The 14,482-nt window shown below is 34.5% G+C and overlaps 1 protein-coding gene across 1 annotated transcript in view; it reads left to right on the plus strand.

The window, feature by feature from the left end:
- The window catches only part of LOC106464372 (dynein heavy chain 10, axonemal-like), a 125,092-nt gene that overhangs the window by 97,928 nt on the left and 12,682 nt on the right, over positions 1 to 14,482 (plus strand). Inside the window, 8 exon segments of the mRNA XM_013924509.2 lie at positions 634 to 781; positions 1,190 to 1,325; positions 3,102 to 3,256; positions 8,997 to 9,215; positions 9,751 to 10,024; positions 10,834 to 11,093; positions 12,067 to 12,405; positions 13,479 to 13,679. Of these exon segments, the coding sequence (XP_013779963.2) occupies positions 634 to 781; positions 1,190 to 1,325; positions 3,102 to 3,256; positions 8,997 to 9,215; positions 9,751 to 10,024; positions 10,834 to 11,093; positions 12,067 to 12,405; positions 13,479 to 13,679 (1,732 nt within the window).

Below are 14,482 nucleotides of genomic sequence, written 5' to 3' on the forward strand. Positions count from 1 at the left end.
GAAAGTGTTTCAAAATGCAACTATTGATTTCTTGACAACATAATATATATATACATATGTATGTATAAAGCAGAAATGTCATGTGTGTCCATCTATACTTTTTTTAAGCAATCTCATCCAAACTTGGCATGCACCCTTAGGGTCCCTCAGATACTGTCACAGGAGGTAGCATTCAGTCAGATTCCTCAAGTTATATCTCAGGAGCCACTGTCTGTCTGTGGGTATGCATTTGATTTTTAACTGATATCAGCCAAACATGGCAGTTTCTCTTGGATCTCCCTGGGAGTGATAAAGGGGAATTGGCACACCTCTGGGGCTCTTATGTGTTTCTCTGATATCCTCTTGACCTCTAGCAAGCTTCAAAGCACCCTTAGTGTCAGAGTTCATATCTGTCCCCACTATGTTGCTCTCCAGGGTCCCCTGTGTCTTCTCCAAGCATTGAATGGGTACATCAGTAGTTAGTGTATATATAGATATATAATATTAGGAGGTTTATCCAGGTTCTCGTTATGTGAATTTTGTTCTGTAAATAAAAATTCGTTTATATATTCACAAGTGTAAGAAGAAGAACGTAAGACTGAATATATGAACATACTAGACATGATTTTTCATGGGTGTTTGCTTCTTTGACAGATGGACTTCTGAAGGATTACCTCCTGATGAGCTTTCTGTTCAAAATGGCATTTTGACCACCCATTCAAGCCGTTTTCCTATGTGTATTGACCCACAGCAACAAGCCTTGACCTGGATCAAATGCAGAGAAGAACCAAATAACCTTAAAGTACGTTGATGTAAGAAGTAATATTTTTGTATAGTGTTTTGAGATGTCATTTGCCCTCACAGTGATCCTATATTTATATAGAAATTTCATGAATATGCAGCATTGATGCTCCTAACTTATTCTTATGAATTATTCAGGCAATAAGTTGTTTTAAGATACTAAAAAATGTGTAGCCAAATATGTCATTTAATTTGCCACTTGTCATTGAATTATGCTAGTTTTGGGGAATTCTACTTCTTATCATTAACCCTGGAAAAGGGCATATCGAAAGAATAAGACTATGCTTCGTATAGTTGTGGAGTGTATATTATGCATATGAAATTTATATTTAGTTAAAATTGTACATCATTAAATTTTTTCTTGAAGTAATCAAAATATTAATGTGATTTGCAATCGTATGCCTTACAGATTTTGAACTTTACTGATCCCGACTTCCTCAAGCATCTGGAACTAGCTATTAAATATGGTTTTCCTGTTTTATTCCAAGATGTAGATGATTATATTGATCCTGTTGTGGATAACGTATTAGAGAAAAACATCAAAAGTAAGATCTTTGAAATTTATCTTAATTTAATTTGATATGAAGAAAACAGCATCAAAATAAATAAACAAATAAATTTAGTTGGTTCTTTCAAAAGGCTTATATAATTATAATTTATTCAATAGGTATACACTTGCTGGCCAAAAATTGGAAACCACCATTAATGTTTGGAGTACATTATGTTTGATTTTCATTTAGCAGCATTCTCTCTCTGAGCCTTTTCAGGGTTGAAACTAAAGGAATTCATGCTCTTATAGCATGCATCAATACATATCATGTATTTTAAGTTGGTTTGAGATCTGGGGATTTTGTTATCCAAGAAAGATGATAGAACTCCTCCTCTTGCTCTTCCAACCAGTCGTGAATAAGGATATATAATGGTATATGGTGGCATGTGTCAAATTTAAAGTACTCATAACCTTGAAAATAGAAATGAAATATAAGACAATGCTAAAATATTCACAACAATGCAACTAGCCAGAGAGATCAAGGGATCAGGTGTGTACCATAGAAATGTAATCTACGTTATCACTCCACCTCCAATAGCTTGCGTAGTGAAAGCAACATACAAGGGTTCCAAATTTTCATGGGACTAATGGCAAACTTTGAATTTCCCGACTGTACAGAGTAGTTTGTACCAAAATTCATGAACAGGTTAATCCTAATGACCTTTGTTCCACTGTACCTTTCTTTTGTAGCTGAGACCAGAAGCTTGTGGACAGGGCCATGGTTATCAGAGTTAATTTTTTGTAGCTCCCTGCACATTTTTCATGTTGTTATGGATGGTCCTACTTCATGAGTAATGTGATCCATCATTTGTTGTACCGTTGAATGTTTATTGTTCTTCCAAATCCTTGCTAATCTCAGTCTATCTCTGTCTCAGAGCAGTTTCTATCTTCAATTTTTCACTTCTTGCACATTTTTGCCAAGATTGCCACCAGGCTGTATACACTCGTGAAACGGTTGCCTTTGTTTTTCAGTCAGTTCTATTGCTTTTAAGGCTGCATCTGATTGGGTCTGAACAATAATTCCTCTTTTGAAGTCAAATGTATCCTTAACCTTCCCCATTTTATCAAGATTGAGGTACGCAAGAACCAACTTATGCTATTTACATTACTATAGTAGTTACGTGTGACATTTTATGTTACCTGTTTACTGATTAATTAATGAAATAGTCAAAAAATTATGAATAAATAATGAGGCAAGATATATTTCAATTTTTAAAAAATATCTGTGTAAAAAAAGTTATTAAGTGTTATAGGTCCTCACATTAAAAGAAAGTACAATTTTTTTTAGATATAATCTGTTCAAAACTGTAAAATGATTATGTCAATAAACACCACTTTTTATACTTATATGCTTACCTTAAATAAAAGTAATATTGATGATAAATAATACATATAGTTCTTACTCTAGCTTGACCTGAGACAACTGTATTAAAGATTTAAAATAAAAATTGAAAACTTGATAACGTTTAGATAAATTTCAGTTTGTTTAAAGCAGGATGATAAGTTACATGATAAATAACTGTAATATAGATATCACTCTTGAACTAAGGTAGTGATCCACGTGTTTGTAAAGACTTCTTGTTTTTGAATTATTTCAGATCAACATAATATTTTACTCTCACAAACATTAACAGTTTAAGTTATTGTTATCCTACCATCAGCTTTATTCTTTTTACTCCAGTGTTTGACTCTCCTAATTACTCATCAAGGACAAGTTTACCAAATATACTTTAACCTTTCATTTCTTTTGGCTTTCCCTCTTCACGATAAGTTCAACAAGGTAGACAGTTTATAGTTCTTGGAGACAAAGAAGTGGATTATGACCCAAGTTTTCGTCTTTATCTGACCACCAAGCTAACTAACCCCCAGTTTCCTCCATCTACCTTTACTAAAGCCACTGTGATTAATTATACAGTCACAACAAAAGTAGGTGCCATTAAAATAAATTATTTTTTCAATAGCATAAGTGAAGAAGAAAATTAAAGGCTTTAGAATAATGAAAATAACCAAAAATTAAAAGTTAAAATAGAATTTAAACTTTTAATACGTTTTCAACTTTGATTAAGTTTATTTGGTAGCTACTTACTTTCACACTTTTAAGGAAACTAAAAAAATAATAATAGGAGTTACGAATCAGAGAGGGTTTTAACTTATCATCAACTGCTAGAAGTCATTCTTCCGAAACATACTTATCTCTGCTGCCACTTATAGCTATTACTTGACTGCTAGGGTTTCAACTTTGCCCATCTAAGCATTGGTCTGATTTTTCTTCACTTGCTCCAGTTTTTATACCCCACTCAACTGCATTTGGTGATATTTGTCTCGTGATACTCTCCACTTAAGTCAATGCACCCTCTATCTTGGTATTGTATATAAGTACTTCATTTAGATAATTTTATCACTTTGTTTACTAGGTCAGCTTCTCACAAGGCTAATTTGGATCTGCCATCTCCTGCTCCATTTTTTTAGTTAGTCAGTCAAGTTTGTGAGGTTTTGGGGCTTTCTCCAGTTGCCTTTGAATCTACTCCTACCTTGATGGTTGAAAGGTCTGAGGGTGGCTACATAATTTTACTCCTTCACCTGATATTGCTGTTCATGGCGGGAGGTGCACTGCTCCATTATATGACAGGATAGCTAAGTCTTGTCTCCCACATTTGTCTGAACAGCATGCTTTGGCTTACCACTGCCAGGAGGACATATATTTAGATTCCCAAAGACTTGATCATCTTTTAGATATGTGGGGTTCCAGACTGTGATCATTTTGAACAGATTTTCTCTGATTCGTTTGACCCCCACTACTGTTCTGAGATATTTATCTTTCCCTCCAAATTTTGTTGGAAACCTTTCAGCATTCCACACGTCAAGTAGAGGACGAATTGGGTCTTTTGCTGACTTCTACTTTGGTAAGAGTGTCAGCAAACCTTTCTTCCACATCAATATTTTAGAACATCTTGCCATCCTACAGGCAATGGTTCAAAGTCTTGATATATTGAAAGGAAAAAGCATCATGATTCATTCCAACATTTTTACAGTGATCTCTTATATTTCCCGTCAAGGGGGCACGCATTCTCGGGACCTTTATTTTTGAACTTTGGATATTTTCTACTGGGCTCACTCCCATCATATCAGCCTCCTGGCTTGCCATGTTTCAGGGGTGATGAATTTAAGAGCAGATCACCTATCTCGACCCAACCAAATTCTTCCAACCGATTGGATGCTCTATCTCGAGGTTTTCTGGTGGACTTGCTCTCAGTTCAGGACTCTGGTGATCAGTGCATTCACCACTCACTGGAACTCTCAACTACAGTTGTTTTGGTCCCTGATACCTCATCCTCGGGCTTTGGCAATAGATTCATTTAGTCAAGATTGGACGAGACTGCACCTCTATGCCTTTCCCACAATTCGTCTGTTACCCAGAGTTCTGGCTATGATTCAATCCACTACTCATCAAGTGCTGTTGGTAGCCCCAGATTGGCTGGCCCAACCATGGTTTCTTCTTCTACAGTATCTTTAAGAGTTTCACCTCTGCCACTTCCTTATTGGTCATCTCTGTTGAGGCAATCCCTGTCCAACATTCTACACCCAGAAATTCCCAAGCTCAAACTTCATGTATTGAAGTTATGCAGTCCCTTGCACAGCATCAGCGTTGAACTTCTAAAGTTGCCTTATATTTGTCTCAATCTATCCATAGACTCACAATGACCATTTATCAATGGAAATAGCACACTTATTGCCAATGGTGTCTCACGAGGAAATTGAATCCACTTGACCCAAATATGCCCACTGTATCTCGTTTTTTGACCTGGCTTTTTGACAAAGTTGTAGCTTCAACTACTGTTGCTTTATATAAGGCAACTTTATCGATTACTTTTCAATATTCTAAATGAAGTATTTGAATCCCCAGTGCTATCTGGCCTTCTCAAATCGTTTAGTCCTTCTTTCCACACAACCTTTTCAATTACCCAACTGAAATACTAAAGTAGTATTACATGCTTTGTCTCGACATCCGTTCAAGCCTTTAGCCTCATGTACCATGTATCACCTTTCCCTTAAAGTATATTTTTGTTGTTGCTGGTATGTGGAAGTTGTAGGTTGGAAATTGTTTGCATTACATGTGCACAGGACTCTTTATCACTCTACTTATGTCCTGCTATACTTTGATAGGTCCTTTCTTCCTAAGACTCTAGCAGCAAAGGAAGGGGATAAATCCTTCTCACCAATTCATTTGCTACCTATTTCTCACCTGTATGACTGATTGGACCTAGATTGTTTGTTATGTCCTATCAAAGCCCTAAGCTGTTATGTGGCTCGCAATAACTCCTTTTGAGGTGCTAGAAATTGACTCTTTATTCACTGGGATCCTTCAGTTTCCTGAGATTTATCCCTGATTACTTTGATGAAGTGGCTTTGCAATGATCCACATTGCTTATTCTGGATTTTCTTTACATATGATAAAACTTCTGCAAGTCACATCTCATCAGATTCATCACATTTCTATGACTTTAGCTGTCAAATTGAATTGCCCGCTGGAGGACATCATGTCGGCTGATATGCGGCCGTCTCCCAATACTTTTGTCTCATATTATTTACACGATCTGGCAGTTTCTTCATCACCTGTGTCCATTTTGACCACATCTGCTAGATTATAAGGAGGTGTTTTTTTTTTCCTCATCCTTTCTCTTTATTTTCCAGGGTCTCTTACCTCCTTTTTTCACTAGATCTCACTCTGTGGCAAGTGTTGCCCATACAGATGTGCTTTTATCAGTCCAATTCCACGCTAGTAACCAATTTAACTATACTTACTACCAGTTGCAACAGGCTCTGAAGAATAGAGGTGTTTCATAAGAACATTTTGGAGCTCACTAGATGGTATTACCATTTTATGCTGGACCACCACTCATGGACTATCATGAGTAAAGCTAAAGGGGATCCTGCCCATCCCTGCCAATCATTAGATTGAATAAATCGGGGTCAGTTTGCTTTTAAAAATTTAGGAAATCTGGTTCACCTATTGCACTGTTTCCAGAGCACTTTTCCTCAGGACTCTTCAATGTGCATTACCTCCCCAGATTCAACTAGTGGAGCTAGGAAGTCCTTACCACACCCAGTTTCCAGTCACTGGGGTGGTGGACAGAGGCTTTTCCTCCAGAGTGTTTGAGTGATTTCCTCTACTTTTGGAAAAGAGGGCAAAATTGGGGGGCCCTCCTACCCAGTCACTGGATGTTTTTCCCAGATGTCAGTAGGAGTGGCACCAGCCTATGCAGGAGCCTACTCGTAATACTGGTTCAGATTTGATGCTCAGCTGTCTGGTTGAGGTGTTCATGACCCTACTTTTTTGATTAATATCAGCTTAGTATATTATTCATGGAAGAAGGTTCACTATCTCCTCGTATTTCCAAATGCGGAATGGTCCCATCTTGGGTCCTTGGTTGAGCACAGTGTTCCACATCCTCTCCATAATTCCAGGGGCAAGTAGAAGGCTCTTTGCCCATTGTTCATAATTCCAGACCAGATGAGTTCTGTTTCGTCTGGTTTCAGTAAGGCATACATGATGCCATCATTCTAAGCCTGGGGTGTTGCTTTTTGGGCTTCTTCAGGTGGAGGAGGTAGTTTGCCCACTTCGGTGTTGCTTACTTTCTCGTCATGATTCTGGTGTTTGCAACACATCACTCTATGGCTACAGGTTGGTATCTAGTCAAAAGTATATTTATATCTAACATTGCCATCCAATTGCCCTAACCACCAATGTGGGATATAAGGATCAAGACCCCTTAATTCCATTCTGAGTTATGGAACCTTGGCTATCTGGTTGGGGCTGGCCTATAGTGATGATTACTCATATACTATTCCACCTATGATACAGGAACTAAGTTCAGGGTGAAGAGCATACCTGTTCTGGATGTAGTGTGGTTTCTCCACTCGGGTACCAGTGTTATCTTTGTACACTCTCGATCTATGCAGATGCTTTCTGTATGGATAATGGCCCTCACCAGCCCCTCCACCTTCTCAATGTGGGATTCTAGCTATAAGTGGCAATGGAGAAAAGTATGTTTTAAATAAAATTAATAAATGAGACATCAACATTTTTTACTTGCACAATAAATTTTTGTAAAGTTTAAAAAATATAAGTTAAAAATACAACTTTAAATGTTTCAGTGGAAATAATTCCACCATCTTCAGGAGAATAAACCACGAAGTACACATGAAGTTTCTTATAAGCCTATGTATGTATTAGCAAGTTTTTACAGTGGCACCATTTACAACAATGATTTCCCAAAATTTACTTTAATGGATCCTGGGCCTAAATCTCTATTTATATTCATTTTGTTTTTAACAGTTTCTAAGAATTCTCTTATGTTTAGTTCATTATTTTTCCATTACATTGTTTAAGTATTTTTACATTATCCCAGTCAATAACATGTAGGATTCGCCACATGTTCCGCCAAAGCCAATTCACCCGTTTTTAATTTATCCACCTCATTTTCATGTTCTTTTATTCTAAACTTTAAGTTCCTACTTCTCTGTCCAATTTAACTTAGAGTTTTAAAGTTTACAAATAAATTATTGTGCAAGTAAAAAAACATTGATGTCTCGTTTGATTAATTTCATATAAAACATTTTGCACAAGAACTGTCTGTTTTACGTACTGAGATAAGTATGTTTTGGAAGTTAACATTTTTCTAAACTGAAAAGGTATTTCCAATAATACTTACTTCCTCTGACACTCTCCTGCCCTTCGTCCCCACTAAGAGCCGGTATTAGAGTCTGGGTTGGTATCAGTCTCGATAAAAGTGATAAAATTATCTGAATGAGGTTCTTATATACAGTACCAAGATAGAGAGCGTATTGACATAGGTAGAGAGTATCATGAGACAAATATTGCCAAGGGCAATTGAGTGGGGTATAAAAAACTTGAGCAAGTGAGAAATAATCAGATCAGTGCTTAGATGGACAAAGTTGAAGCCATGTCAGTGGAGGTAAGTATTATTGGAAATACATTTTCAATTTAGGAAAATGTTAACATTCAAACAATTATAAGGAACTTTAAAGATTTTCAGAAGACCTTCTGTAAGAGAACCTAGTAATAGAAGATTTTGAATTTTGATTTATATATTTATAGGAAGCCCTCTACTGGTAAGTAATTAAAATCAAAATTATTTATTTATATACTGAACAATATTGTGTCTTTTCTCTTTGAATTTTCAAAACTTTTCAAAATTTGTAGCAAAAGTATTATATGCCTAAGAACCTGAAAATGATAAGGTAGTGTAAAAATTTCATCTTTTGCTGCTCTAATTATTTTGCTATAGAAAAAAGTACTCTAAATTCTTGAACCTATCATTATTTGACCCTGACACAAAGTATTTTGTTCCAGTTTAATTACATGTAATAAATTATAGCATAGTTCAGAATGCTAGAAGCAATACAAGATATTATTGTAAGTGATATTTGTTTTCTGTTTAAACTATTTTAAAATGATACAGAATTTGGTATGTAAACTAGAAACCTTTGAACTTAGGGCTTATGGAACCAGTTTTTTTATGTGACAGTTGGTTTTGAAACCAGTCTTCACAATTTTGTTTTTGAATATGGAGCCTAGAAAGACAACAAAATGATTATTATGCTTGAATACAGTTAATATTATGTCTTGTCTGATTTATTTCAGGGCCTAGAGGACCAGTTGTTAAGTGTGATAGTTCAGTTTGAACGTAAAGAATTGGAGGAGCAAAGAGAAAGTCTTATTCAAGAGACCAGTGCTAACAAACGACTCTTGAAGGAGCTAGAAGACTCTCTCCTTCGTGAGCTTGCTACCTCTTCAGGAAACATTTTGGACAACGAAGAGTTGGTAGTAACCCTAGAAGAAACGAAAACTAAAGCCACTGAAGTAAGTCCATATGTTTTAATTGTCATTTAAAATTTTCTAAACACAGTACTGTAAATATTTGTTTAAAGTGCTTATTTTTATTTTTTGTTACTGTTGTGTTTAGAACTCAAAATAAAAACTATGATGGATACTAATTAAATTTCTACCTTACCGTGATTTAACTTACATAGGAACCAAAGCCAGTGAAAATTGACCAAATGTGTGAGTGTTTGTTACTTATTACCTCTATTCATTATTTAAAACATGGATTGAATAATACTTTCAATGTAGTTTACACTGATTAATCTGACAGAACCTCTCTCTACCTTTATTTTAAAATGTGTTAAGTCATAAGTACTATCACTTGGCATATTTCTTATCCTTTATGGATACAGTGTTTGTTTTTTCTGTAAAATACACTTGTTTTCTGGTCCTAGCTGCCCAGACAACAGCTGACATTAACAAACTGAGATATGGATATCATCCAGCAGCTAGATGGAAAGCAGTTTTGTTATCTGTTACACCTTGAAGTAATTTTTACTTTTTTTTTGTTCAGGTTTCTGAGAAATTGGCCCTGGCTGCCCAGACAACAGCTGACATCAATAGACTGAGAGATGGATATCGTCCAGCAGCTAAACGTGGAGCAGTTTTGTTCTTTGTTTTGGCAGACATGGAAGCAGTGAATACAATGTATCAATATTCTCTGTCTTCATATTTAGAAGTGTTCAAGATATCTCTGGAGAAGTCCATGCCTGATGCTAACCTTGACAAACGACTGAAGAATATTGAGCTCACACTTACTGATAATGTGTACAATTATGGCTGTACAGGTTTGCTTATGTTTTATTTATTCACAGTATGAAGTAATTTAGAAATTAAACACTAATTTGTTCCTTCTACCAAAAAGGAAAAGATGAATTCAAAATATTGTGTACACATAGATGTGAGATGAAAGATATGTAATTACAATGTTTTGTACATAAAATGTATAGGATATTTATTTTGATAAATAGCACAAATGTTATTAGTCATGCATGCTTCATTTATAACTGTACAAAAAACCAGCAAGCACAAGTTCCCCAAAACTTTTTTTCCAGTTTTTAATATTGTTTTTTAGAAAAACATTATTGTACTGTGTTTATTGCTACGGTAATTATTAAAAGCATTTATATATATGTATATATATATATACACTGAAACTCTTACAGTATTTAAGTCAAAGGTGGACTGGGCCCATTTTAGAGGCTGTGCCATTTCATTATGAGTTGGGGCCCATACCATCCCACCAGCTATGACAATTGTGTATGACCCATGTATTTCTTACCAGGTTTATAAATGTCTTTAAATTTAAAATCAGGGTAGTACCAGCATTCTTTCTAAGATTTTTTCTTGAGGGGGCACATAATGGTTGCCCAAGAGGGCCCATGTGCCATGGCACAATGGCCAGTCTGTCTCTGATTTAAGTTTTACACATCCATATTTGTTTGTGAGCCATTCATATTAAAAGTAAATGAGCTAAAGGTAGTTACAGAATGTAAATTTAGATAATGAAGGTGAGCATAAATAGAAAAGAAAGTTTGTACACCAAGAATGATGAATATTTTCTCTAATATCTCATGAATTATATGTTCTCCTACAGGAATATTTGAAAGACACAAACTGCTATTTTCTTTTCAAATGGCTGTAAGGCTGGCTCAGAATGAAGGAACAATTTCTGATGAAGAGCTCAATTTTTTTCTTAAGGGAAGTCTTGCTCTAGAACGATCATCTCATTCACGTCCATATTCTTGGCTTCCCGAACAAGGCTGGGAAGATATTCTTAGGCTTTCCTCTGACTTTCCCGAGACTTTTGACTCTCTGATTTCTGATATAGAGAAAAATGAAGTGGAGTGGAAGCAGGTTTGTTTCAAGTATTTGTGTAAATTGTGTTTAGTAGTGAAATGTCGGGAAAAATCCTATAATGATCATCAAATGATAAGTATGTTTAAGTCTATCAATAATTTTTTTTATTGAAAAACTTATATTGTCATTATTATATAGACTATACAAACAATAATGTGTTATATCAATCTTATATTGGCATTATTATATAGACTACAAACAATAGTGTTATATCAACTTATGTTACCATTATTATATAGACTATACAAACAGTAGGATGTTATATCAATCTTATGTTACCATTATTATATAGATTATACAAACAATAATGTGTTATATCAATCTTATATTGTCACTATTATATAAACTATACAAAAAATAGTGTGTTATATCAATTACACAAAGAAACATTACCTTTTTTTCAATCTATTCCAATACTGTACATGTAAATGTCATAAACATTCAGTTGTAGAAAAGTTATGGACAGTATTCATTTTACGCCATCATGGCTTAATGAATATCACTGTTGATTAATCCCTCACTTCTTTAAAACTCCCTCTAAAGCTGTCCCCTGATGGTCAGTGATATTTTTACAGACTTCCAGTGCTAAAATCTGGGTTCGATACCCTATGATGGAAAGAGCTCAGACAGACCATTGTTTGGCTTTGAGCTAAAACCAAATAAACCAACTAACTAACTCTCTGAAGCTAAAATTTCAAATTAAGTTGCTAAAGTTTACTCCCTTAATCAAGAAAATTAGTTACCTCCTTGCACTTGTCAGAAGAAGAAGCAAGCCCAAAAAACAGACATTTCAATTGTAACCTGTGTATATCTGATGAAACATCTGTCTGTGCCATGTGTATATTGGTATCAATTATGTGATATTAACTGCTTTGGGGTAGATTTTTAAAAATTGGGTAGATAATATATTTTGTAGCTTTTTCTTTACTTTAAATACATCAGAGGTGTCTAAACATGCTTTTTTTTTTAGTGGTTTGAATCAGATCACTCTGAAAGAATGAGATTTCCTCTTCAATATGAAGAAACTTTGTCCAGCTTCCAAAGACTCATGCTTCTACGATGCTTTCGAGTTGATCGTGTTTATTGTGGTGTGATGAATTATGTGGAGTCAGAACTAGGAGAACGCTATGTCACCCCTCCAATTATAAGTTTTGAAGTTATCTTGGAACAGAGTTCTCCCACATCTCCTGTCGTTTTCATTCTCAGTCCTGGAGCGGACCCTGCATCTAATCTCACCAAGTTGGCCGAGAGGTCCGGACTTGGAAGCAATCGTTTAAAGTTTCTCTCTCTTGGACAAGGGCAAGAAAAGGTTCTTAAATAGTGTTTTATAGGTTGCACTTTTTTTGTGTTTTGAATTTAAGATATATCCATGAAATATCGAAGAATTAAAATACATTTATTTTTGTAGCCTATAGTTGTCAATATATATATAAAGAATTGTATTAAAACGTGTAGAATATGTATTAGATATGAATACTTCTTATATGTAAGATACGTAAAGACCTTACTGTAAAACACTTTAATTTTTAAGGTCATCTGAACTAAGAACTAAATATTGCAGTATTTTGGCATTAGATTCACAGTTTATCACAAGACTTATGTATTTAGCATGTAACTGTGCTCAAAGATAATTTTCCTATTTTCATTTATCAGTAAGAAAGGTCTAGTTCAGCATTATTTTAAGCTTTTTCTGGTCTATATTAGAAAGAATGGTATTTTTGCTCCTTTTTTTTTATGGGAATTAAGTTGTTTAAAAATTTATTATTGTGGAAGACAATTCTCACTTCATCAAGAAAAATATAACTGAACTAAAATTTATATATATATATATATATATAAGATATTTGCACAGTTTTTATACTAACTTACCCAAATGATGCTCCAATCAATTCTTACTGTACTTACTATATTTAATTGTAAAATACTAGAGTACATCTTAGAGAAATATGCCATGGTACCATATGATTTACTTTTACTTTGATATGGAAGTCTAAATTATACTGACTAAATACAAAACATTAGGACTAATCTTGAAGCTAAGTTTTATAACAGTGATGGCCCAGAACATGAATTGTGTTGTATCAAATAAGCTTAATATCTCAGACATGTGCATTTAAGTGGTTTTTAGAACTATGCTTTAGTGAATACCAAAGATTTGTTTTTGAATATTAAAAACGTCTTGTTTATTGTAAGAAAATTAAATATAAGTATTTACTAAATAAATATGAGAATAACAATGATAAAACAGAACTTTGTGTCACCATATCTTTTGCTGGATAAGCTTCTCTACTTGCTCATTAATAGTGGACCTATGCATTATAGTGAAGACTAAAGAGTATTTACGTAATGTTGTGTGTTTAAAACATTTTTATTCCAATCTAGGCAGCTTTTCAACTTCTTGACACTGCAGTTATCCGAGGTCAGTGGCTGATGCTGCAGAATTGCCATTTGTTAGTCCAGTGGTTAAAGGATTTAGAGAAGAAATTAGAGGGAATGACCAAACCCCACCCAGACTTTAGACTCTGGATGACTACTGATCCTATACCTAATTTTCCTGTTGGCATACTCCAAGGTTCCCTTAAGGTACTGAAAAATTAGCATGCATGGAATGCTTATTCAAATAATACTGATAACTTTGATAGTGTATCTAGTATCAAAGTTATCAGTACTATCAGGAAATCATATCAGAACAATCACAAAAAATTAAGGAATGTATCTAGTCCTTATTTTTTGTGATTGTTTTACTTCTTTTATGAATTGACTCCATCTTCTTCAAACAGTGCCAATAACGGAAGTAATAATATGCTACAAAAATTTCAATACATATAATAACAAAGTGTATTGACTACATAATTTAAACTATGCTAGAAACTGTTCTTGTTTGTATTGAGGTAATTAAAATGCTTGTTGGCTGTTGTATTTCCTACCGCTACTGTTGCATTATGAAGTTAAAGATGATTTGACTGATTGTATCAATTTACTACATAATATCAAAAACAAGGTAATTATACTTACTTTTGATGTCACTGGTTTAAAGCACATATTAAAAGACATGGTAGTTTTATTGTAGATATGGTGGTCTACAGAGTAAAAATAAGGTGATAATACTTACTTTTAATGTCACTGGTTTAAAACATGTATTAAAAGATGTGGTAGTTTTACTGTAGATTGGTGGTCTACAGAAGTGAAACAAGGTGATAAATACTTACTTTTGATGTCGGTGGTTTAAAGCATGTATTAAAAGACATGGTAGTTTTACTGTAGATATGGTGGTCTACAGAGTAAAAAACAAAATGATGATACTTACTTTTGATGTCGGTGGTTTAAAGCATGTATTAAAAGACATGGTAGTTTTACTGTAGATATGGTGGTCTACAGAGTAAAAA

This window comes from Limulus polyphemus, unplaced genomic scaffold (genome assembly GCF_000517525.1).
Source record: "Limulus polyphemus unplaced genomic scaffold, Limulus_polyphemus-2.1.2 Scaffold1632, whole genome shotgun sequence".
NCBI lineage: Eukaryota > Metazoa > Arthropoda > Merostomata > Xiphosura > Limulidae > Limulus > Limulus polyphemus.